General features: G+C 60.3%; 2 protein-coding genes across 3 annotated transcripts; both read right to left on the reverse strand.

Moving 5' to 3' along the window:
* Window positions 1-443: 443 nt before the first annotated feature.
* VPS28 (vacuolar protein sorting 28 homolog (S. cerevisiae)) lies at window positions 444-6,163 on the reverse strand. Of its 2 annotated transcripts, none has more exons than XM_012648097.1 (10): window positions 6,122-6,163; window positions 3,987-4,055; window positions 3,381-3,409; window positions 3,240-3,277; window positions 2,892-2,981; window positions 2,073-2,178; window positions 1,867-1,968; window positions 1,035-1,088; window positions 857-948; window positions 444-766 (listed from the first exon to the last, which is right to left on the reverse strand). In XM_012648097.1, the coding sequence occupies exons 2-10, from the start codon at window positions 4,021-4,023 to the stop codon at window positions 649-651; spliced, it is 666 nt and encodes a 221-aa protein (XP_012503551.1). In that variant the 5' UTR covers window positions 4,024-4,055; window positions 6,122-6,163; the 3' UTR covers window positions 444-648. The 2 variants fall into 2 exon arrangements, with proteins under 2 accessions (XP_012503551.1, XP_012503552.1); XM_012648098.1 differs by lacking the exon at window positions 6,122-6,163 and adding an exon at window positions 4,653-4,670.
* Window positions 6,164-6,412: 249 nt separating this feature from the next.
* On the reverse strand, window positions 6,413-19,398 carry TONSL (tonsoku-like, DNA repair protein). The gene is made up of 26 exons (XM_012648099.1): window positions 19,374-19,398; window positions 19,187-19,282; window positions 18,905-19,047; window positions 18,185-18,368; window positions 17,732-17,861; window positions 17,187-17,358; window positions 16,988-17,102; window positions 16,296-16,441; window positions 16,048-16,200; window positions 15,679-15,804; window positions 15,335-15,515; window positions 13,990-14,072; window positions 13,804-13,893; window positions 13,217-13,289; window positions 12,945-13,108; window positions 12,741-12,864; window positions 11,823-12,601; window positions 11,642-11,718; window positions 11,065-11,218; window positions 10,918-10,996; window positions 10,122-10,423; window positions 9,719-9,890; window positions 8,964-9,139; window positions 8,441-8,514; window positions 7,810-7,943; window positions 6,413-6,607 (listed from the first exon to the last, which is right to left on the reverse strand). Exons 1-26 carry the CDS (start codon window positions 19,396-19,398, stop codon window positions 6,414-6,416), a joined length of 4,146 nt encoding a protein of 1,381 aa, XP_012503553.1. The 3' UTR covers window position 6,413.
* Between the last annotated feature and the right edge of the window lie 2,977 nt (window positions 19,399-22,375).

Consider the following 22,375-nt stretch of genomic DNA (forward strand, 5'->3'; position numbering starts at 1 on the left):
GCACATGAGTCTGAAGTCCTGGGCTGGTATGTGGTGTCCCTAGAGTGGGAGCTGCGGGGACAGCAGCCTCTGTACCCAGCCAGTGAGGACTGTTGGGTGGGCCCACTGGGGTCTGACTGTAGTCCATAAAGCCCCCAGGCAGCCTGGAGCTCCCAGGTGAGGGGTGGGAGGTAGGTGTGGCAGGCACACCTGGCCCAGGTGAAGGATCTGTTCCCTAGGCCTAGGTGCTGTGGAGGCTCACCCCTGTACACTCCCTGCTTACCCAGGCAGCACCCACCAAGGAGGCTGCTGCCCCTGAGGGCAACAGGCTGTGCAAGGGACATGTGGCAGGGATGGAGCTAGACTGCTACACAGGCTGCAGGGGCTCTGTGCTGAGCATGCCCCCAGGAGGGCAGGGCCCTACCAGAAGGCCAGGAGAGCAGACAGAACATGAGAGGCCCAGAGGAGCTACCCACAACAGGAGAGTCAAACAACAGCTTTATTGTGGGAAGGGGACCCCAAAGTCCTGACACCACAGACACACAGAGAGAGCTGCTGCAAACAGGGACTTGCCCAGATGTCCAGGGTGAGTGTGGAGGATGAAGGAACCAAGAACTATCACCTATGACTATCGTCCCCTCCTCCCACCCACAGGCCAGTGCTGCAGGCTCAGGCGTGCAGGAAGCGGTTGAAGGCGTTGTAGGCGGACTCCAGGTCAAAGAGCATCTGGCGCACCTGCGAGTCGTCCAGCTCATCGGACGCTGACATGCCGCTCAGGGTCTGCAGCCTGGGGGAGCACAGCACCACGGGATAGGGGTATGTGGAAGAGCCTCAGTGGTGCCACAGGTGGCTCTACCTGGCCAGGTGGGACACTCACCACTGGCTGACCGTCTGGCGGCCCTCGAAGTCGGGGGGCAGGTGGCTCATGCGGTGCATAGTCTCCATCAGCTCCCGCAGGTCGGGCTGGATCTGCAGACACGAGCATACAGCGCTGGGACCCGACACCCCATGCTGCCCCCTTCCACCTACGGCCCCCTCCCTGCCGATCCCTGTACCTCATCCATGGCACGGATCTCCAGGCGCAGCTTGTCCATGACTGTGATGAAGAGCTGGGGACGAGTATGTGCGTAAGGCCTCTCAGGTCCACCTGGGGCAGGGACCGGCCTCACAGCTCACAGCTGGCCCTGCAGGGCCAGGCCTGGGCCCCCCACCCTCTCCTCAGCCACAGTGGTCTGGCTGCTTGGGCCTCCTTGCTGCACCCCATTTCCGAGCCCTGGGGACTGTACCCTGTATGGGCCCTGCATTCATGGCCCTGCTTGGGGCCCTCCTGGGGCAAAGGTGTGTATGGCTGCTGGCTGCCTTGAGAGCTATGCAAGAACTGGGGGAACCCACACACAACCCCTCCCCCAGGCCAGCATCCTGCCTGAGTGGACCAGGCAGGATAATTATTTCACAATTATTTCACCATTTTTAAAGGACTGTAGCACTTTTCACCATCATTTTAACATGATTTGTTTCATCAGCTCAGAGCCTAAAATGGTTTTGTCAGGCAAATCTATGTTGAGGCCCAGCTAACTGGATATTTCCAAGAAGTTGCTACTAGAGCCTTTAAAATAACTATTATTTGAAGAATTATTTCACCATTGTGTCACCATTCTTTCAAGAAGGGTAGCACCTCTCACCATTATTGGAAGAATCATTTGTTGAAGTTGGTTTCCAGCCCCCTCCCGGGGGGGGGGGACCTCAGGGGGCCTGCCTAGATGCTGCCCCCGCCATTCCCAGATGAAGGGTCACCCTCCGTCCAAGAAGTTAGTGTGCTCTCAGCTCTGGAGGCCCCGGGGACCATGCACATATGTGACCAGATGTGGTAGCCTCAGCCCTCCGCACCGAGACGACGTCAGCAATGCAACGGTTGAGGTTGCCCTTGTCATCCTTGATGGTGATGGGCCGGTCCTCTTTGATCCTCTCCATGGCCAGTGGGCAGTCCAGCTGTGGGGGACAGACGTGGACGCTAGGCCTGGCTGGGCCCCATCCCCATGGTACCCACACTTGTGCCCGACGGCACCCATCCCGTAAGGAACTGGCTTACTTACACGGAACTTGCGGCAGAATTCATCAATGGAGCTGATTTCTGAGCCCTGAACCTGTCGGAAGGCAGCTTTGTACTGTACCAGGAGCCGAGAGCAGGCTGCAGTGTACCTGGGGAGAGGACCAGCTGCTGCACCCAGCACACCTGCTCTCCCTCAGTGCAGCCAGACACAGAGCAGCTCTCATGGAGGGCTGGGCAACAGGGCAGAGACAGGCCGTTGAGGGCTGAGGCTTCCCGTTGGGTTTGCACAGAGCAGAGCTCTGGACAAGAACAAGAGGAGAGGCCAAGATATGGCTGCCACAGGGGCGAGGCCTGGGCCATGTGGGTTGGCCTGGAGCTCAGCACTGGGCAAAGGCCTGGCCACCCAACCCCTGCCCGCCCTCTGGACCATAGTGGCCAGCCCTCCACGATGACCCCATCCACAGCTCAGTCCTGTGGGGCGGGCCTATGAGGGACTTGTAACCTCACCGATCAAAGCCCCGCTTGCGTCCTGGGTGCTGGGCCTGGCCAGCAATGCTCACAGAATGGATGTCCCCGAGTCCTTTGCTCCTCTTATAAGTTCTTTCCATTACTGAGGCTGTCTGTGCGGGGTTGGGATGACCACCCCCCAGGAGCCCATTTGATTTGCACACCATCCTTCGCCATCCCTCCAGGACTTCCCGGCTGAGACCCAGAAGCACCCTAGTAATGCTGGGGCCCACAAGTGGGCATCTTATAGCCTGGTCAACCCTGGCTAGGGCCCCAGACCCCTTGTCCTACTGCCCACTGAGTACTCAGGCCCCAGAGGGCAGGGACAGGCTCTGAGGACAACAGACTCCCTCACTCATTGGGGGTGACGCAGTCCTTGATGTACGCTTTCTCCAAGGCCTGCATCGTCTTCACCACTGCAAATAGCTCCGCCATGTTGTCGTACCTGAGGACAACCTGTCCATTAGACCATGCTCTAAGGCAGGGACGCTCAGGCTCAGAGCCCACATGCCAGTGCCCTTGCCCTGGAGGCACAGCTGTGGTGAGACTCTGTGTTAGCCTGCCTCTCTTACCCATCCTGGGCAGACGCCCCTCAGGACCTGTTCCCAGGCCAACCCCATGTCCACCCTGACCCTTGGTGTGGCTGCTCTGGGGAGGCTGGATGGGTATGGGCATGTGGGTTGGGGGCAGAACTTGGACTTACTTCTCCCGCTCCCGAGCATTCTTGTACAACTTCACTTCCTGTCGGAGAGAGTGAGCAGTGTGTTGGCTGCAGAGCCCTGGTGAGGGTCATATGGGCGTTTGCTGTTGGCCAGTGCCGGCCAGGTGGGCATCTGCCACTCACCTCATACAGCTCCGGTTTGTTCCCAGGGGCTGCAACAGAGCAAGCAAAAAGCTGGTAGGCCAGCCACCAAGCTGACCCCAGAGCAGGCTCTGGGCACAGCCTCCTCTTCAGTTACTTCCCCAAGGCTTCTCTGTGCTATATACGTTCCAGAGCCCAGAGAGAGTTGGAAGAGAGGGTTCCAACCTCATACCCCTCAGTCTGTGGGAGGGCCTGGGCAGGACACTGCTTTGGGGGGCTGGAGGAGCTAGATGCCAGGCCAGGCTCCCCTGTTCCATTGCTGCTCCTTGGGTACATCACCTGTACAGCAAGGTAACCACACCTTGCTCACAGTGCCATCATATAGTGCAAACAAGGCTTGTCACACACTTTATAGCCTTTCCCCTGGGCTTGGTGACACAGGGATACCCAGGACCCCCAAGGTCTCTGTGCACAGCAGGGCCCTGCCTGCAGGAGGTCTCTGGGCTCTCAGTGCTGCTGTGATAAATTGTACTCTGGCCACCCCCCAAGACCGTATGAAAGCAGGGTGGGGGTGGGAGACTTATAGACACCCCCATCCCCTACCATGCCATCCTGTCAGTCCCTGGGTCCGGCTCAGGCCACACTCACCTCCCATCCCTGGAGTGGCTGGGATCCCATGAAACATCCTGCAGGCTCTGGCGGCCACAGCACTGGGACCTGGGGAGCAGAGCCAGCACTAGCTCAATGGTGACCCTTGAAATCCCTAAGTGCTGGCCCTGGGGGCTCAGGCCTCATGAAAACCTTCCTTGCCCTCAAGAGCAAGGAAACACAGGTGTCACGAGGGCTGGCAGGAGGGAGTGAGGTGGTGACATGCACCCTCAGGACAGCAGAGCAAGGGAGTCAGGGTGGGCTGCCTTGGAGCATGGCAAAACTGGACACTGAGGCAGGTGAAGAGGAGGCAGCTATTGGGCAAACTGGGGAAGAGTGTTTTGGGCACAGGGAACAGCACATTTAACGAGAAGGCTTTAAGTAGAAATGAACTTGGAAGAACAGACAAGCTGAGAGGCTGGAGCTTTCTGGGGGAGAGGGTGTCCTAGGGAATAAGCATAGCATTTTTCCTTTTTCTTAAGAGTCAGGGTCTTTGTCACCCAGGCTGGAGTGCAGTGGCCCAATCATAGCTCACTGCAGCCTTGATCATAGCTCCATGGGCTCAAGTGATCCTCCTGCATCAGCCTCCAGAGTAGCTGGGACTACAGGTGTGTTCTACCATGTCTATTTTTTTTTTCAATTTTTTTGTAGAGATGGGAGTCTCACTATGTTTCTCAGGCTCAAGCCTCAAGCGATCCTCTTGTCTTGGTCTCCCAAAGTGCTGAGATTACAGGTGTGAGTCACTGCAGCTTATTTTGATGCAGTGGGAGCTACCAGAGGGTTGAAGACAAGCTGGTTGGGGCTCCTAGTTGGGCAGCAGGCTGTGGAGAAAGAACAAAGCAGAGTACCACAGGAGGGTCCTACCTGGAAATAAAGTTGGCACCAGTGGCTGGGGCCAGCTCTGGATATTCTTTGAAAGTGGAAAACACCAGATCCACTGAGGGATTTGAGATAGGGTTAAGATAAAAAAGCAGTTAAGAGAAAAAAAAAAGAGTTAAGAATGACATCCCTGGCCAGGCCCAGTGGCTCACGCCTGTAATCCTAGCACTCCGAGAGGCCGAGGCTGGAGGATTGCTTGAGTTCAGGAGTATGAGACTAGCCTGAGCAAGAGTAAGACCCTGTCTCTACTAAAAAAAAAAATAGAAAAAATTAGCCGGGTGTGGTTGCTGGCGCACACATGTAGTCCCAGATACTTTGAGGCTGAGGCAGGAGGATTGCTTGAGCCCAGGACTTTGAGGTTGCTGTGAGCTAGGATGATGCTATGGCACTCTAGCCTGGGCAATGGGGATGGGAGGGGAGGGGAGAATAAAATAAAATTAAATTAAAAAATAAAATAAAACAACAAAACCAAAAAAGAATGGCATCCTTGTTTTTGGCCCAATGGAACCAGGCAGTAAGGTGAACTGAGATGGAGGGCATGAGAGGAGTGGGTCTGGCAAGCAGGCGCAGCGTTCAGATGGGCCGGGTTTGAGAGGCTCTGCAGACATCAGAGCAGGTCGAGAGGGAGCTGGCGCTCCGGGAGAGGCCCAGGCTGGCAGCGCTGAGCCCGCGTGAACACTGCAGCAGTGGACAGTGCCACGAGGGGATGGAGAAGGGACAAATGAAGACAGCAAAGTAGCCCAGGCTGGAGCCTGGGGCGCCCCACACGCGGAAGGGCCAGGAAAGGACAGCGTCACTCGTGTTAAGACAGCAACGGGTCTCAGGTAGGGAGGAGCAGCGTCTGAGCCACGTTCTCCCGAGGGCTGATGCGATGAGCACCCACTGGGCGGGGACACGACTGTCCAGCAGCTTTCACGGACAGGGAGGTAGTGAGCTGACGGGGGACTGTGAGAAAGGAACTGTCAGTAACCACACAGGATGGTTCTATTCGAAGGCGAAAATGAGCGTCCGGTGGTTACCAGCAAATAATGCAAATAAATTTCACAAAGCGCACAGTGAGCGAGAAGCAAGCGCCTACAGAACGCCCCACCGCGACTCAGCCCTGCCCGCCCCGGTCGGGCCCGCCGCGCCGAGCAGCACAGAGGCCTTTGCCTCGGTGGCTGGCGGCCGGCCCGATGACCCCTGCGGCAAGCAGCGAGCCCCGGCCTGGCCAGAGCCGCCGCTCTCCACCTGATCCCCCACTGCCCCCCGAGTACCTGGGCGGCGCGGCAGGTCCCGGAGATGGCGCCGAAGGCGGGGCGCTGCCGATCGACGGCTCGGCGCCCGCTCCTCCCGCGTCTACGCCTGCGCGCTCCGGGACCGGCTCCAATCGACAACTCGGTGCTCAGCCCGCTGTGTGTGAGCCTGGCCGGCGCCGCCAGGGCTCCCGGGCCCGCCCCTGCCCCGCCCGACATGCCCATTCGCGGTCCAAGCAGCCACAGGGATGGAGGCAGCAGTTTCGTTTATTAAGGGCTTGAGGGTAGGTGGGCGGAGAGTGGTGGCGCCGCGTCAGAGGCGCCGGAAGAAGAGCTTGGAGCCTCGGTCCAGCATGCACACGCCAGGGCCTGGCTGACTGGGCAGCAGCTGGCGCAAGGTGTCCCGGTCCTTGGCGCAGAGGCGTCTGCTGCAGAGCTGCAGCTCCTGCAGCTGCACGGTGGTCTTGTCCCAGAGCTCCAGGCCCAAGGGGCCCTGGAGGGCGCAGCCTGCACAGGGGCGGAGGGCAGGTCTCAGCCCTGCAGGAGGCAGTAGCGGTCCAGTGCCAATGGCACGCCCCATGGGACTCCAAAGCCTACGTTCTGTTTACTAGCATAGCCCTTGGTTAACACCACACTTCCTCTGAGGTCCTTGGGGCTAGAGCTAGGTGCTGCGGGCACAGCCTAGCAAAGGCTCCATCACACACTCAGGAAGGAGAGTGGGCTCCTCTGCGTAGCCAGTGGCCAGGCAGGAGGAAGGTGGCTCAAATACTGCTGTGTTCCCCTCTCCACCTCTGGCAGTGCCCTGACCTCCGAGTCTGACTACACCTCAGTCTCCTCATCCATAAAACGGACATAATATCGCTGCTTGCAAATCTGTACATCTTGGGCCTGAGTGGCTCAGGAGGACACTAAGCTCCTGTAGGCTCTGGAACTTGGGGGCTGGATGAGCGAGTACAGATGCCAGGAGCTCAGGAGCATGGGGAGCAGACCCCGGATGGGTACAGGTCTCTACCAACCTGCCTTCCTGGAGGAGGCAGCCTAGACCTGTGGGGTGAAGGGGGAGGCACAGGAAGAACCCAGGGGCTCCCCTTACACACACCTATTTCCAGCCCTTGTCCCCTGGAGAGCAGAACCTGGTGTTCTCCTCTCAGACATCAGCTGGGCATGCCAGGCTCCTGGCTGGCCAATTCATCAGTGTACCTCTCCTGGGGTTGTCCTCCAGACAGCTTAGGTAGGGGATTGCCCTGGTGTGGCTGGAGTGAGAACAAGCTAAATCAGGCCACAGCCTGGGCCACAGACCAGGTAAGGGTAGGGTCAGAGCAGCTCCCACCAGGAAGTGGGAAGGTCCCTTGGCAGCTTTCAACACCCTGACCTTGAGCTCTCTCTTCCTGCCACAGAGAATGAGGAAGTCCCTGTGGAAGAGGGTTTTACCTGCCATGGTCTGCTCTGAGGGTCAGGCTGGATGGGCCAGAGGCAGAGAACCTCCCTCCCTGCCCCATTGTTTTAGAAGCTGGGCTCATGCCCCTTTCCTGTCACGCTGCACACTTCCCCCAGGCACCAGCCTCAGGGAGCCCAGCCCGGCCTGGCTGCCTGGCTGATGGCAGTGACAGCATCTTAGGAGAGGTACCTGGGCCTCAGGCAGGTCCCTGACTGAGGAGCTCCATGGCTGGCCAGGTATGGCAGGGGTGGCTACCACACCCAGCCCTTACCTGACAGGCCAAGGAAGTTAAGGCCTCGGAGCCGCTTCTGGAGGGTGAACAGGAGCTCCTCCAGGCTGGCGCAGCTGATCTCAGGGTTGGCAGACAGGTCCAGCGAGAGAAGTGAGGGGCAGTGAGGGAGACATCTGAGACAACGTGGGAAGTGCAAGGGTTAATTTCCAGAGAGGGCATGCTTACCCTGTCACTAGTGAAAGCTGCTACAGACAGACTCACAGCTCTGGGAGCCACAGGCCAGGCCCATGGTGGCCAGTTCTAGGTCTTCCTGGCCTGGCTTGGGCCCCTCTTGGCAATCCCCTGACAGCTGGCCAAGGGTCCAGGGTCATGAGAGCAGTAGTCTTTGTGTGGGCTGATGCACAAGGGTGACAGGAAAGGACACAGCAGAGGAAGGCGCTCAAGAGCCACAGACATATGGTGAGAACTTAAGGAGGGTGGTGTGCCTGGCAGGGCAGCCCTGGAGGCTGGTGGAAGCCAGATGGAGCCAGGTCTTGGGGCACCCTTTCAGGGAGGAGTTGGCACCATTTCTGTGGCCCTTCCCACCTAACCCAGTTTCTCTGGAGTCCCAGGCCTTGAAAGCAGACCCCTCCCCACGCCCAGACAGTGGGCAGCAGGGTGGGGACGTTACCTGCTCAGGTCTCTCACAGCCTTGTCACCCAGATGGTTTGCAGACAGGGTCAGGTGGGCCAGAGCACAGCCTTCCTGGACATGAGCAGAGGCCCAAGGGGGCCAAGCCAAGTGGGGCACCTGCCCTCCCTGCTTCCCAGAGAGGCACCCATACAAAGGAGGCCAGGCATTCAAGGGGCCAGAAGGGAGCAGTATCCCATCAATTTGGAGATCAGAAGGAAACACCTCTCCTCCTGGGTCTAAGTCACACTTGGCATGTTGTGATGTGAAAACCACAGGGACCCAGCGCTGTCTGCAAGACCCCCCCAGGAGAGGGCACTAGGTGTGAGGGCAGGGCTGGGTGTGCCCCTTGGGCCCGGACACAGCCTGAGGCACGCAGCTGTACAGAAAGCATCCCCCACAGCTTCCCTTTCTAAATCTCCACCCTTCTTCCCAGCCCCCACAGGGCCTCAGCTTGGGGACCTTTGACCTTTGGCCCCTGAGGCTCAGTGTCCTGGCTTGGTGGCCCCTCCCTGACCTCGTACCTTGGTCAGGTATCTGACCACGGGCTCCATGAGGCCTGAGTCGCTCTTGCCAGCTGCCACGGAACTGAGCTCCAGGTGTAGGAGGGCACAGGCAGGCAGGCTCTGCAGGGCCCGGGCCAGGGCAGGGGCCCCCAAGGCATTGTAGGATAGGGACAGGGTCTTCAGGTGCTTAGCATCTGTACCAGACCAGAATCTGTCAGCCCCACGTGGCCACCAAACCCTGTCTCCAACCATAGTTCTGGGCCCAGACCCATAGGATCCTTTTGGGAGAACCGTTATCCCTAAGTTTGTATGGGTGGGGCAAGAGGTAAAGGGGCAAAGGCTCTCATCCAAGTTCTTCCAGCAGGGAAGGGGTAGAGCTGGACTCCTGAGCCCAACTCCTCCCTACCATTTCTGGGTCCCCGTCCACTCCCACCCACCCCAGATGGTCCTAGGCCAGGGTATCTGCATGGTAGGGGATGAGGGGGCACTGCTGCCTGGCTGCTGCTCCCACAGAACACTCGGAGCCGGTGAGCAAGGGGCTGGGGGAGCACACACCCTGCAGTGTGTCCTGGGGGACAGCCCAGGTGGGGTAGGCACCAGACGCCCGTCAATCCAGGCAAACCCAGATACACACATGCATAATTGTGCTCCCAGAAGCTGGTCCCTCCTGCACAGCCAGACCTAGCATCCCAGGCCCCTTTTGCTTAAGGTCCTCTGAGTCCCTCAACACACTGGGGTCAGGGAGTAGACAAGGGAGTACCCAGTCAGCTCACCTTGGAAGGCGCTACTCAGAGCTGCCTGGTGGCTCAGGAAGAAGCTGGGGCCGAAGGTACAGGCCTGCAGGCGCAGGGTGCTGAGCAAGGGGCAGGCCAGCAGAAGGGAGGCCAGGGCCTGGCCACAGCTGTCCCCCAGGGGGTTCATGCTTAAGTCAAGCTCCTCTAAGTTCTATGGAAGACATAGGCCGTGCACTGAATCCCCAGAATCCCCAGGGGCCCAGCTCCCCCTCAGAGGCTGGCTATGCTGGGGGCCAAAGTAGGGGCCCCTCCCACCTTGGCCCCCCACTTAGGCAGAGCCAGGCACTGGCCAGCTCTTGACCTCTCCAGTCTGCCCAGGGACTGGCTGAATGGGAAAACTGGTGTACCCTGGCTGATGCCCCACTGCTCCCTGTGTCTCTACCTGCAAGGTGGCCTGGCCCGGGAGGCCCATGGCAAGCTGGCGCAGGCCTTCGGGGCCCAGGTGGTTGGAGGAGAGGTCGAGGATGACTAGACTGGGCATGGTGCCCAGGGCGGCCAGCAGCTCAGCGGCACATCCATCCCCTAGCCGGTTCCCTGCCAGGCGCAGCTCCCGGAGTGTTGTGTGTAGCTTGAGGGCCCGCAGCAGGGGTGTGAGCTGGGCCTGGCGCAGGGCCAGGGAGCAGGCACTGAACGTGGGGCCCGAGTCCTGGCGCTCCACAGCCTGTAGTACCTGTGGGTGCTCCCCTGAGTGGGAGGGACATGGTGTCATGGGACCAGAGCCTGACCTTTCTGCCCTCTGAATCCTGGGGGGTAAACCACGGGGCCCCTTCTCACTAGCCCAGGGAGTGCCAAGCAGAGGACCTACAGAGCCCACTCTCACAAGCCCGTGGACTGAGGTGGGTCTGTGGGACCCTGACCTCCGCCAGTCCCTGCATCTTGTAGTCCCTGAGACGAGCTTCCCTGGCAGCTCCCAGCCCACATTAGACTGTCCCCTGGGGCCTGGTTGCCGTGGCTCTGGTAACTTTATACCATCCCACCCAACAGGCTGCAATCTCAGAGCTGTCTTCCCCCACCCGCCATCCACACATGTAAGTGCAGACACGGCACTCACTGGGACCAGCTGGGGCAACCCTACTCTCACAGCCCACAGACCTGGGCATGAAAGCGGCAGTGGAGCCCTCTGCCCAGGCTTCCTTGCACAGCCTCACCCAGCAGCTGTGGTCCTCATGGGCCCTCACCTTGTCCCAGGCTCTGGCAGGCCCTGCAGTAGCGGTCGGCTAGCGGGGGTAGGTCCCATGAGGTTACTTCAGCCAACACCTGAAAAGCACCCATGGTCAGGGGCTCTGGGGTACTTAGAGCCTGGGGTGCTGGGTCCCGCTGCTCACCTCATCATTACTCTGCAGCACGTCTGGAATGGGGTCCTGTGGGGCCAGCAGGGCGCCCTCCTTCCGTAGGGTGAGCCGCGGCAGCAGCCCACAGGTCTGGCAGTAACGCTGGGCTGCCTGCTCCGCCAGCCACGCCACAGAGTGGGCCTCACTGCTGTGGGGGTGGACGGCATGCTGAACCCTGGACCCTGGCCAGGCCCTTGCATGCAGCCTGGGTAATGCCCCTTGGTCCTGCCATCTGAAGCTCCTCCTCCCCTGGATAGCCGGCTCTGTCCTGTCCCTGCAGCCCAGCACACCACCAACCCCTTTGGCCATTCCTGGGAGCTACAGGGCCTGCAGGAGCACTCCAGGGACCCCTGCCATGCTTGTGCGGGGCACCCTCATCTGGGCCTCACCCCAGCTGCCAGGCAGCCTGGGGCTCAGTGGTGGGGCACCACGTCAAATGGGGCCCTTGCCACATGCCCCGACCCTGATGTGCATACACGAAGGTGCCTAGGCCTCCTCTGCCATAGTGGCCCTGGCACTGCACAGGTGGGCAGAGGGGGCCAGGGCTGGGAAAGGGCAGGTGATGCCTTACCTATGCGGGACAGGAATGAGGAAGAGATTATCTTGAACTTGAACTCGAACCCGGATAGGAGGAGGTAGGACAGAACCCTGGCAAGCAAGAGCAGAGGATGGGTTAAGTCAGGGAGATAGAGGCCCCACCCCAACCTGCCCTGAGCTGGGGAGCTGGCCCTGCTCTGGGCTTGCACACCTACCGAGGGCTGGCCTACTGCAGGACTATCCCCACCAGGCCCCATGTCCCTGGGGACAGTAGAGCTCCCTGGGCATTCTTCAGCCGAGCTGCTGTCCCCTGCCTGGACAGGGGCACTCCGACTCTCGAGACAGGTCAGGCGGGTCTGCTTGGCCCAGGCCCGGGGCCTGATGGGGCGCTCCTCAACATCTGATCCTGAGGCCCTGGACCTGCTGCTCTCCCCGCAGCCCTGGGGGCGGGGCCGGCGGCTGCCCTGGTAGCTGTGGGTCAGGGGCACGTCGAGCTCCAGCCAGTCCCCAGCCAGGTACTCTTCCTCAGGGATGAGCGCTGTCTGAGGGGTAGGGACTTCTTTCTGGCCCCAAGGTGGGCCAGGCCCCAGGTGGCGGCTCTGGGCACTGCCCACACCTCGGATGGCTGCCTGGTAGGCTGCCTGGCTGGTGCCCACCACGGCTGCCTCCCTGCTGCTGGCAGAACCAGGCATCCAGGCCTCAGCCTGCTGTGCCAGGGCAGAGCACCGAGCCCTCTTCAGGGATGGCTGGGGGTGGCCCATGCTGTCCTCGTCCTCTGAGCTGCTGTTGCTGGATGGCCCACGCCTGTTCTTCCGAGGCCTGGCCACAGCTGGTATTGCCTGCCCTGGGGAGACCCTGACACGGGCCTGAGAGGCCTCTGGGGGTTTAGGGGTATGAGAGGGGGGTTCTGGGCAGGGGGTCAGGGGAGGAGAGGTCTCAGGGTCAAACAGATGATTATGTGGGATCATCCGGGGGCCCTGGGAGCTATGGGGCTCTGTGGGAGAAAGAATCCATCATGAGACAGGGGCTGGCACCTCCTCCCCCCAACCCATGCTAAAGTGTCCCCTGAGAATCAGGGCCCAGGGGTTCTCAGGCAGGGCACAACGTCCCCAGGCAGAGGGGACCCTGCTTGCCTCGGCCCGAGGATGCTGCCTGGAGTAGCCTCTCCATGGCGCTCGCTTTCTGCCGCGTCTCAAGGTCCAGGTCCCTGCGGTATAGCTTCACCCACTGCTGCAGTGTCTCCAGTGGGCTGTGGCCCTGTGTGGCACCCAGCTGAGCACAGTGGGGCAGCCCCCAGCCCCACACAGCCCTCACCCACCATGCCCCACCAGGCTCACCTTCTTGGTTCGGAGGGTGACGGATGCCCCCCGCTCAATAAGCAGCTCGGCCACCTCGAAGTGGCCACAGTTGAGAGAATCGTGCAGGGGGGTAATACCCTCGCACCCCTGGCCACCTGGGTCGTCCACTGCAGCCCCATGGTCCAGCAGGAAGCGGACGATCTCTGTGGGCCAAGGGATGTGAGCCCAGCTCCCAGTGCCCTGATCAGACCCCCTCTTTGCCCCATGTGCCCCCCCTGCAGCACACAAGACCCCGCCTGCCCCTCACTCACCCAGATGCCCGTAGTTGCATGCTTCATGTAGTGGTGTCCAGCCACAATAGTCCCGAGGGTTCAGGGGGTGGCCCTGTGACCAAGGACAGGAGGCAGCTTGGCCCTGCATGCTCTGTAGGCTGGCCCCCAACCCAGGGGCTTTGGGGCTTGAGGTGGGTGCAGGGCCTTGTTCCAGAGTGGGCCCCACGGGTCCATCCCTTGGCCTGGCCCTCCCCTCCTCTGGCCTAGGTCTCAGCAGAGTAAAGGAGACACTTTCCCGGGAGACAGGCTGAGTACAGTGCATCCTTCAGCCTCTAAGCCTGCCCTGTCCCCTTGTGAGGAGACAGTGTGCCCAGGTCGAAGGCCCCAGGATAGCTGCTCCCCTTGAGGGCCTGGGCCAGGAGAGAGGGTACCAAGGTCTCAGCCTGTGGTCTAGACCGCAATCCTGGCCAGGCCAGCCAACCCAGGAACAGCATAGATGATATACCACATTCTGGGCTCCTCAGACTCCCTTTTAAAGATGAGGAAGCTAAGAAAGATCAGGGAGGTCCTGCCCAATCCCACAGCTTCTTCATGAAGCTTCTTCCTGTCCCGGTGTGGCTGCCCACCTGAGCCACGAGGTCCTGGACACAGCGCAGCTGGCCCTCGATACAGGCTCGGTGCAGCAGGGTCTCCCCCACGTCATTGCGCCGGTTCCACTGTGGGCACAGCAACCCCAGGATGGGGCAGAGGTGTAAGGGGCCAGGCAGCACTGCTAAGCCCTGGGACAGGGGGGAGGCAGGGTGCTGTCTCACCTTGTTCACCTTCCGCCGGCCCCGGTGGACCTGCAGCTCCTCATCCTCCTCTGGCAGCTGGGACAGGCCCTCAGTGTCGTTCTCTGGAACACGGCCGAGGTCACCGCCCCAGGTGAGCCCGTGGGATGCGAGCATTAGCACCCCTGCCCCACTGTAGGCTCCCCCACAGCAACAACCAGAGACAGAGCTCTGGGGGCCCTTGGCCAGGTGGACAAAGCTGAGAGCAGTGGTCCCCCAGAGCCTTCCAAGGGCTCATATCCACCCACCATCTCTCTGTCCACAGGGGACGCACCCCCAACCTTTCTGCCCCTTACTTAGGGGTGCTGCCCACCTGATGCCCTGTCCATCTGTGCATGGGCCTCTCACCCCACGCCCAGACCCAACCCTCTTGCCCAGGCATACCCTTGCCAGGCCACAATGCCCCCTCAGGCCAGGCACCCTGCCCGCTCACACTCTGCCTAGGTGGTAGACATACCCCACCTCTATCCTGCTCCTGGTGCATCTCTCCAGACCCCTCCTTGCCACGCCCTCTGCCCCTGGTTGCCCCAGCCCTTCCCATACCAGCTCCTTCCCCAGCCCCACACTGTGCCCACCTGTTGACTGAGCAGCACTCCCTGGAGTGCTGGTCCTTGGTCCATCCCCCGCCATCTGCACCTACACACCAGCGACATCCAACCTGACCCCTTCTCTAAGGCGCAGCCCCAACTTCCTGCGACAGCTGGGCCACTAACCTCGAGGTTCTGGAGTCCCCTCAAATTCAAAGCTGAAGTCACAACCTATCCTGGAACCCACCTTCAGGCCTCAGATACAGGCTCCCTACACCCACCACAAGGCCACAGCAGCCCACCAACCGAGCTCTTGGCATGAGAGAGCTTCAGTCTAAGCCCTGCTCAGCCAGTCCCTCATGCCCACCCTCCGTGCAGCTGACCACGCCAGTCTCTGGAAGAAACCCAGACTGGCTCCAGAGGTTTTAGGAATGTGCTCAGCTCTTGCCTGGGGCAGCAGAGGCCCTCCACGATGCACCCTATCCTATCTCCCCGATAGCACATGCACCTCTACTGGACCCGTCTGCCCAGGCTCTGACCCTGTTCCACCTCCCCTGGCTGACACCCACTGTCTCCTCCAGGAAGGTCTCAGCCTGCCCTTGCTTGGCTCCCTGCATGACACCACCCTCCTCTGTCCACTTCCACAGAAGCACTGGTCACCCTACCTGCCCGACAGGAGCCCTGAGCAGAGCACAGCACTGTCCCTCCCCAGCCCAGCAGAGGGCCCAGCTCAGAGCAGGTCCAGGAAGAAAATGCCAGAGGCAGTTGGCCCAGTGGCCAAGGCAGCGTCTGGCCCTCACCGCTCTCTGAGAGCTCCACCTCGCTGGCCTCCAGGGCCTCACTGGCCACTGTCTCCTCCTCTTCCTCTTCCTCCTCCTCGTCTTCAGCCACACTTAGCTCCCGCAGTCTGGTTTCAGTGCCAGGAGCCTCCTGGGGCTGCAGCCTCAGCTGCACAGTGTGGAGATGCTGCAGGACCTGCCTCTGAGGAGCAGAGGGGACATCCAGCTCAGGCCTGGGGGTGGAACAAGCAGGGCTAGGGGCAGTGGGTACAGAGAGAGATGGGGATGTGGGCGAGGAAGACAGGAAGGCCGCAAGGAAGCTGAGCTTGTCAGGAGTCTGGTGTACGTGGGGAGGGCTTCTGCACCTGCAGCTGGGGTCGCTGGGCCTTCTGGGCGCAGCTGAGGGCCTTCTGGAAGCACGGCGCCAGTAGCTCATAGGCATCGCCAGCCTCCTCACGGGATAGTGCAATGTTGAACCAGGTTTTGGCCTCCTGGAGCAGGAGTAGTAAAGACATGGCCACTACTCACCAGATCCAGCCGGCCACAACATGGCTTAGCTTCTACCCACACGGCACAGATACGTCTGCCTGGGCTCCAGGCTCCACCTCCCGACTGCTGGAGGCTGACTGTCCTCGGAAGGAGCTGCCTGTCCAAGCCCACCACGCAAGAATGGTAGTCTTGCAGCAGAGCTGTGGGGACAAACCCGCACAGGATGGGGAGCAGGGGTGCGTCACCTCCAGGGCATTGCCATTTCGCAGCCTCAGTTCCTCTTCATAGTGGTGCACAGCCTGGCGGTGGTCCTTCATGTCTCCCAGCGTGGTAGCCAGGGACACGTGGATAACGGCCAGCTCAGCCTCTGGTCTGTTCAGCAACTTGGCAAGATGCAGCTGGGGAACCAGCTCCAGTGAGGCCTGGGCTGCCCCTGGACAGGCCACCACACACCATGCTGGCCCTTCCCTCCTGCTGGCCAGGGGACACATACCTGCTGTTGGTAGGCCTCAGCTGCCTTGGGGAAGTCGCCCGCCTTGGAGAACAGGTCCCCAAGCTGCTCACAGATGGCCACAGTGCTCTGAGGGTCACTGCCCTCAGCCTCCTCCAGCTGTTGCTGCAGCCGGACCACTGCCAGCACTGCAAGAAGAGGCTCGTGCCAAGAGGCGGCATAGCAGGCCCTGACCCCAGCTCTACCGCCTGTCAGCCCTGTGCCCTTAGGCAGCCTACTTGCCCTTTCTACGCCTCCACCTGCCCCTTGGCAAAGGGGGTAACAGAAGGGTCTACCTCGTGGGCTTATCTCCAGGATCAAAAAAACAAGATTAACAACTAAGGACAAGGCGTGCTGATGACGGTCACTGCCATCAGAACTTCCAGGGCCACACACATGCCACCTGCTCTCCCATCCCATGGAATGGGGAGGAACTATTGTCTCCAGTTTAACGAAGATACTGACTCCTGAGCAAAGGCCCAGCCAGTTGACATCCCACAGTGCTCCCTGACAAACTGTGGTGTGAGCTCAGAGAAAAACAGGGTCTCCTCCCAACAGGAAGTCAGGAGATCTGCCCCTCTTGCTGGAAGCTGAAGCCACCACCTACCCAAGCACACATGCTCAGGGCCGAGGGAGTGGACTCCCCTCACTCCCCTTCCCAGGGATTCAGCCCCCCAGCCCTCTTCCAGGCTCACCATACTTGAGGCTCTGGCAGACAGCCACCCTCTGCAAAGGCTTCTGGGAGCCCAGCCTGTAGGCCTTCTTTAGGGCTCTTTTGGCAGCCAAAAAGTCCCCCAGATCTTGGAGGACCTGAGAAGCAAAAGAAGGCAAAGCTTGCAGACACCCCAAGGCCTGACCCCACTGGGGCTGAACCCAGAGCTGTGGAGCAGGTACCTGCGAGATCACCACACAGCACTCGCTCTCCAAAAACCGCTTCCTCATGCTGCGTGCACATTCCCGGGCCCCCTCCAGGCAGCGCATGGCCTGGGAGTGCTGCCCTCCGCGCCAGTGGATGGTGCCCAGATTGTAGCGGGCACGGAACAGGTCCTCATAGAGGTGGTTCTGCCTGCAAGGAGCATGGGGTAATAGGTGCTCAGAGTGCCTAGCACACTCCAGCTCTGGAAAAGTGGCCAGAAGGTACCAGTGTGCTCAGGAGGGCCACTGATGTGCAGGGAACGTTCGGCCAGCAATAGGTGCTGAAGCCTCACGGATCCCAGCCCTGCCATACTGCGGTCTCAGAGCCCAAACCAAGCCTGCTCCTCCCCCGGTACACAACACAGACGTGAGAGGCCTCTCTGCCAATGGAGAGTCGACAGGGGTCGGGGGTGAGGCCCAGCCAGGCTGTCCTCTCAGGAGGGTCCTGGGAGAGACCCTAGCCCAGCTACTTCCTTGAGGAACATGGGATTCTATTCCCTTGTAGGGCAGGGCTAGGGCCTTACTCAGCGAGAAAGATGCTCTTCCTCAAGTAGTCGTTGCACAGGGCTGTCTGCTGTAGGCTCTCAAAGGTGAGGCCCAGGTTGAGGTAGAGCCGGGTCCTCATCTCGTTCAGTTCCCTCTGGGCCAGTGTCCCTGGAAGACACCCCCTCCAAACACTTGGCCGCCTCCCCTGATGTAAGGCTTCCAACTTCAGGCCCTGTTCAGGCCCATCCAGCCCTACCTCCCACCTTCCACTGTGGGTGCTGGGGTGCTGCTGCAGAAAGTGCAGGTGGATAGAGAGCAGGTGATCTCCAGACCCAAGGTAGTGGCGAGGTTGGGCCCTGCACTCTGTCACCAAGGAGCCTGGAAAAGGGAGGGCCTGCAAAGGTGGGACTCACCGAGCAGGCTAGGCAGGCACTAGGGCCAGTGCTCCCCAGCCTGCAGTTCAGGAGGCAGAGAGTGAGGAAGGCACCTACCCTCCAGCTTCTCATCGACAATAGCCAAGCTCTTCTCAAAGGCAGCTTGCGCCTGCAGCAAGGCGTCCCTCAGCTGGCAGTGGTCATAGATGTCCAGGTGGGTACGGCCAATAGTGGCCCAGGCCCTCTGCAGCTCAGTGTGGTTTGACAGGGAACGGGCCAGCTCCAGGTATTGGTGCTGGTGCTGAGTGTGGAGAGAAATCACCACCGTTAGCTGATCCACCTCAAGCAAATCCCCCACATCCAGACTCCGGGCGATTCCCCAAACCCCGACAGAGTAGGCCAGGGTCAGGCCACATACGCCCCTTCTTTATGCCAAAGCCTGGCTGTGGCCACAGCTGCTCCACACCACTACTGGCCACACTGTGGGCGGAGGATGACTGGGAGTTAGTGGGGGTGCTGCAGCCTGGCCCCAGCAGCCAGGGAATGCACTGTGTGGACAGTGGGTCCTGATCCCCCCACTCCCTCTGCAAACACAGCTGAAACAATGTGCTCACTGATGGTTTCTGGTGCCAGGAAACCTATTCCCGCCCCAGTTCCAGGAAAGGCTGTGGTGTCCCCACCCCAGGATCAGGCTACCGTCCCCTAGTATGGAGCCCTGAAGGTGAGGCTGTGTCAGGCCAGATGGCTGACACTGAAGACTCTGCCTCCCTCCTCGGAAAGGGACTCCAAGTCGTAGAAGCCGACGCAGGCTGGGGTGTGGCCAGTGGTGCCCCACACCTGCAGGGCAGCTGAGTAGTCCTCCATCTCTGCCAGACGCTCTCCAATCTTGCGGTGGGCCACGGCGCAGCCCAGGGGGTCACCAGCGCTCTCCAGGAGCTGGAGCTCCTGCCGATGCTCCTCCAGGGCCTCTGCGTAGCGGCCTAGGCGGGCAAGGGCATACACAGCCTGGCCAGGGTGCGAGCGGTGCGGGGCAGCGGCCGCGCGGGACGGCGCCTGCTCGGGAAGGGTCCGCTCACCTCCCGCCCGCCCAGCCCCGGCCCGGCGCGGAGCCGCACGCACCATGACTGGCCAGGAGCTCCCCCAGCTGGTGGCAGCAGGCGGCCTCCTCGAGCAGCTGCCCGCCGCTCTGGGCCTTGGCTTTGTCCTTGCTGAGCTCTGCCGGGAGGAAGAAGCGCCGGAGGCTGAGCCGAGCCGAGTCCGCTCCCGACCTCCGCGCTCCCGGTACCCGGGGCCCGGAGGGACTCACGGCGAAGCTCGCGTTCTAGACTCATGCTCTGGTCGCCACCGCAGCTCGGGATCCGGACTTCCCGCGCTGCGCCCGCGACTCCGCCCCTTCGCCGCTAGGCGTGCCCGACCCAGGCCCAGCCTGGGCCCCGCCCCACCGCGTCGCCCCTCGCGCCCCGCCCCTGTTTCCGCACACAGGCGCAGTACCGCACCTCGGCCGTAGGGCATTCTGGGGAGTGTAGTTCACTCACCCCGAAGCCTCCAAGAAGTCGTAGTCCGGCTGACGTAGGGGCAGGTACGAGGTGGAGAGGGGGTGGGCAGGTACGAGGTGGAGAGGGGGTGGGCCGGAGAAGGTGGGTCGTCCCCGGGCCCTGGGCCCACTGTCCGGGCGGCGGAGTGCCTTACGGAGACTCTGTTCCTCCCAGCAGGGAGTGCAGGGCTCCAGGCAGGCCGGGCATCAGCCCACCTGGGCTCCGGGGCTGTGAAGAGCGCGCCCGCGCCGCCGGAGCCCACCTGCCCTTTTCACTACACAGGTTCCTGACGCCGCCTCTGATGCCTGTTGATATTAAAATACACAAAATTTACTCACACACGCAACTTTGAAAACAAACGTAATACGCATAGGAGAAAATAAGAGTGATTTATAGTGAAATGTACTTGTGTGGATATGCGGACGTAGTTGAGGCGTCAGACGCTCTCCTCTTTGCTATGGACACAGCTGAGTCACATTTGGGGACTCAAACCCCCAGGGCCGTTGCGGGGGAGGGAAAAATGTGTTGTCCAAAATGAATAGAGCATAAAGTACTGTTTTCTCAACGTGTGTGCCGGTTGTATTCCTGGAAAATTAACTGAACGTATGTTAAAACTGGAAAACTATTTTATGTTGATAGGTAAAAAAGAGTTAGGATCTAGGCTCAGAGCATTGTAACCCAGACTTCTCACCCACGTGAGGGTCTGAGGGATGTCTGGAATCCTGTGACTTGGGGCATTCAGGCACAAGACCTCCAAATGCCTACGCTGTCCCCCATTACCTTGAGGACCAAACGCCTGCCATGCCTTGGGGTTCTCACTCCTGGCTACATAGCGCACCAAGCACTGGACTTCTGATGCAATGGCTGGTGTCTTGAAGGTCCCAGAGGGAGTGGGAGAGAGATGGGTTTATTTTCTATTATGATCAAAACAGACCAGTGGGGTAAAATTCTCAGCTGGCAAGGTCTGTGGAAGGCAGATGAGTCTCTGGGTCCAGGAAGGGCTGCTATGGCCTTGGGACTGGGCAGGTCTGGGCCTTGCTGCCTCCAGGGCTGCAGGGCCAGGGCCAGGCCAAGCCTACAGAGCCCTTCAGGGCAGTCACAAGCAGCAGGAGGAAGAAGGCTCCCAGCTGGGCATGGGGGGACAGGACTTGGAGGCCCGTATCACCAATCCCTTGTCACACAAAGCATGGCTCTGAAACCAAGGCAGCTGCATGGAGAGCAGCCTGGTGAGGTGAGGGCATGAGGGATGAGGGATGGTGCTGAAGACAGGGTGGCTCAGAAAGGGGAGGCCCCTGAGCTGCTGGGAAGACCATGAACTACCCTCTTTAACCCCAGTGTTCACAGGACAGCCCAGCTCCTGGAAGCCCGATTCCCCTTCAGAGACAACCTGATTTCTCTATGCCTGTCTCCCCGCTGACCAGACAGGTTATGCACATGGTACATGAGGTGGGTGCTGCACAGGGCTGGAGGCCTGGGGTTGGGGGTAGCCACAGGCTAGGGTGGCAGGGGAAGCTAACAGAGCCCAGAAGGCCCACCTAGAGGCTGTCTTTTGGTAAGGAAACACAGACAAAACATGGTTTGGAATACTTTTTTAAACTACAGTTACGTACAGAAAATATCCAAAGAGAACACAGACCACAAAAGTAACACGTAAATCATTTCAGACAGTGGTAAAAACACTTCTTACTCTGCTCTTTAAAAATTATTTTTATTGTTTTTGTAAATGTTTCACTTTGGGCAACTGAGGGATATGGTACTCACAGGGGCTGGGAGTGAGATGGGAAAGAAGGGCGGGGCCCGGCTTGAGCTACACACCCCCAGGCCTTCCCTACATCTGCTGAGGCTGGACTCCCACCCCTCATCCTCAGAGACGGCACACAAAGGACCAGGTTGGGACACCGAGATGACACAGGATCCTGGAGACCAACCACTACTGTGGTACCCCCAGTAACATATGGCCCACAGTGACAATGCCACAAGGTCTGTGCACTATGGCTAGTGTGCCAGCAGCTGCAGACGCACTAGTCTCCCCAGGTTCCTGTTCCCCCCAGGTCGCAGGGCTCCACTGCTGTGTGATGGTTGCAGGGAAGCTGGGATGTATCAGTAGTCCTCAGGGATGCCCCCAGACACACACCACACCCCTAGGGAAGGCCTTGCATGGGCCCTTGAGGGCCCTTGAGCTGGCCCCTCTTCCCCACCGCACACACAGGGTTGCCTGCCCCAGGACTGAGGCAGCAGAGCTGCAGGAGCTCAGCCAGCCCTGGGTCTCCGTCCTCCTGTGGCCCCCAGCCTGTCCCTCTCTGCAGTCACACATACATTCACCTGCACACAGAGATCTGCTGCCCCTGGCCCCTGAGGAGCACAGTGCCCCCCCAGGGCTGGCATCCCAGCCTGTGCCCATGGGGAACAAGGCTCCCACCCTGTTCTCCCGCCAGGAACTCCCAGGGCTTGCCCTCAGCTGAATCAATCTCTCTCTCACAAACACACAAATACAGATTGATGGGGCAAGCCTGCCCCCACTCCAGCACCCCCCACACCACCACCCTGGAACCCAGGAACATTACCCGAAAGGGTGTCTGACCTCCCAAGGTACCAAGATGCAGCACCATAGCCCATGCCCTCTCAGCTTTCGGTGCTTCCGAGGCCAGATGTGGGGACAACCCCTGAGGGCAGCAGGATTCACCCTGGTTGTACCTGAGTCAGAGGCAGCTGCTCCCAAGGATTTGCTGGGAGCTGCGGTGGGATCTTTCTTTATAGAACGCAGAAAACCAAA

The sequence above is a fragment of the Propithecus coquereli genome, unplaced genomic scaffold (assembly GCF_000956105.1).
Source record: "Propithecus coquereli isolate 6110/MARCELLA unplaced genomic scaffold, Pcoq_1.0 Scaffold28, whole genome shotgun sequence".
Classification (NCBI taxonomy): domain Eukaryota; kingdom Metazoa; phylum Chordata; class Mammalia; order Primates; family Indriidae; genus Propithecus; species Propithecus coquereli.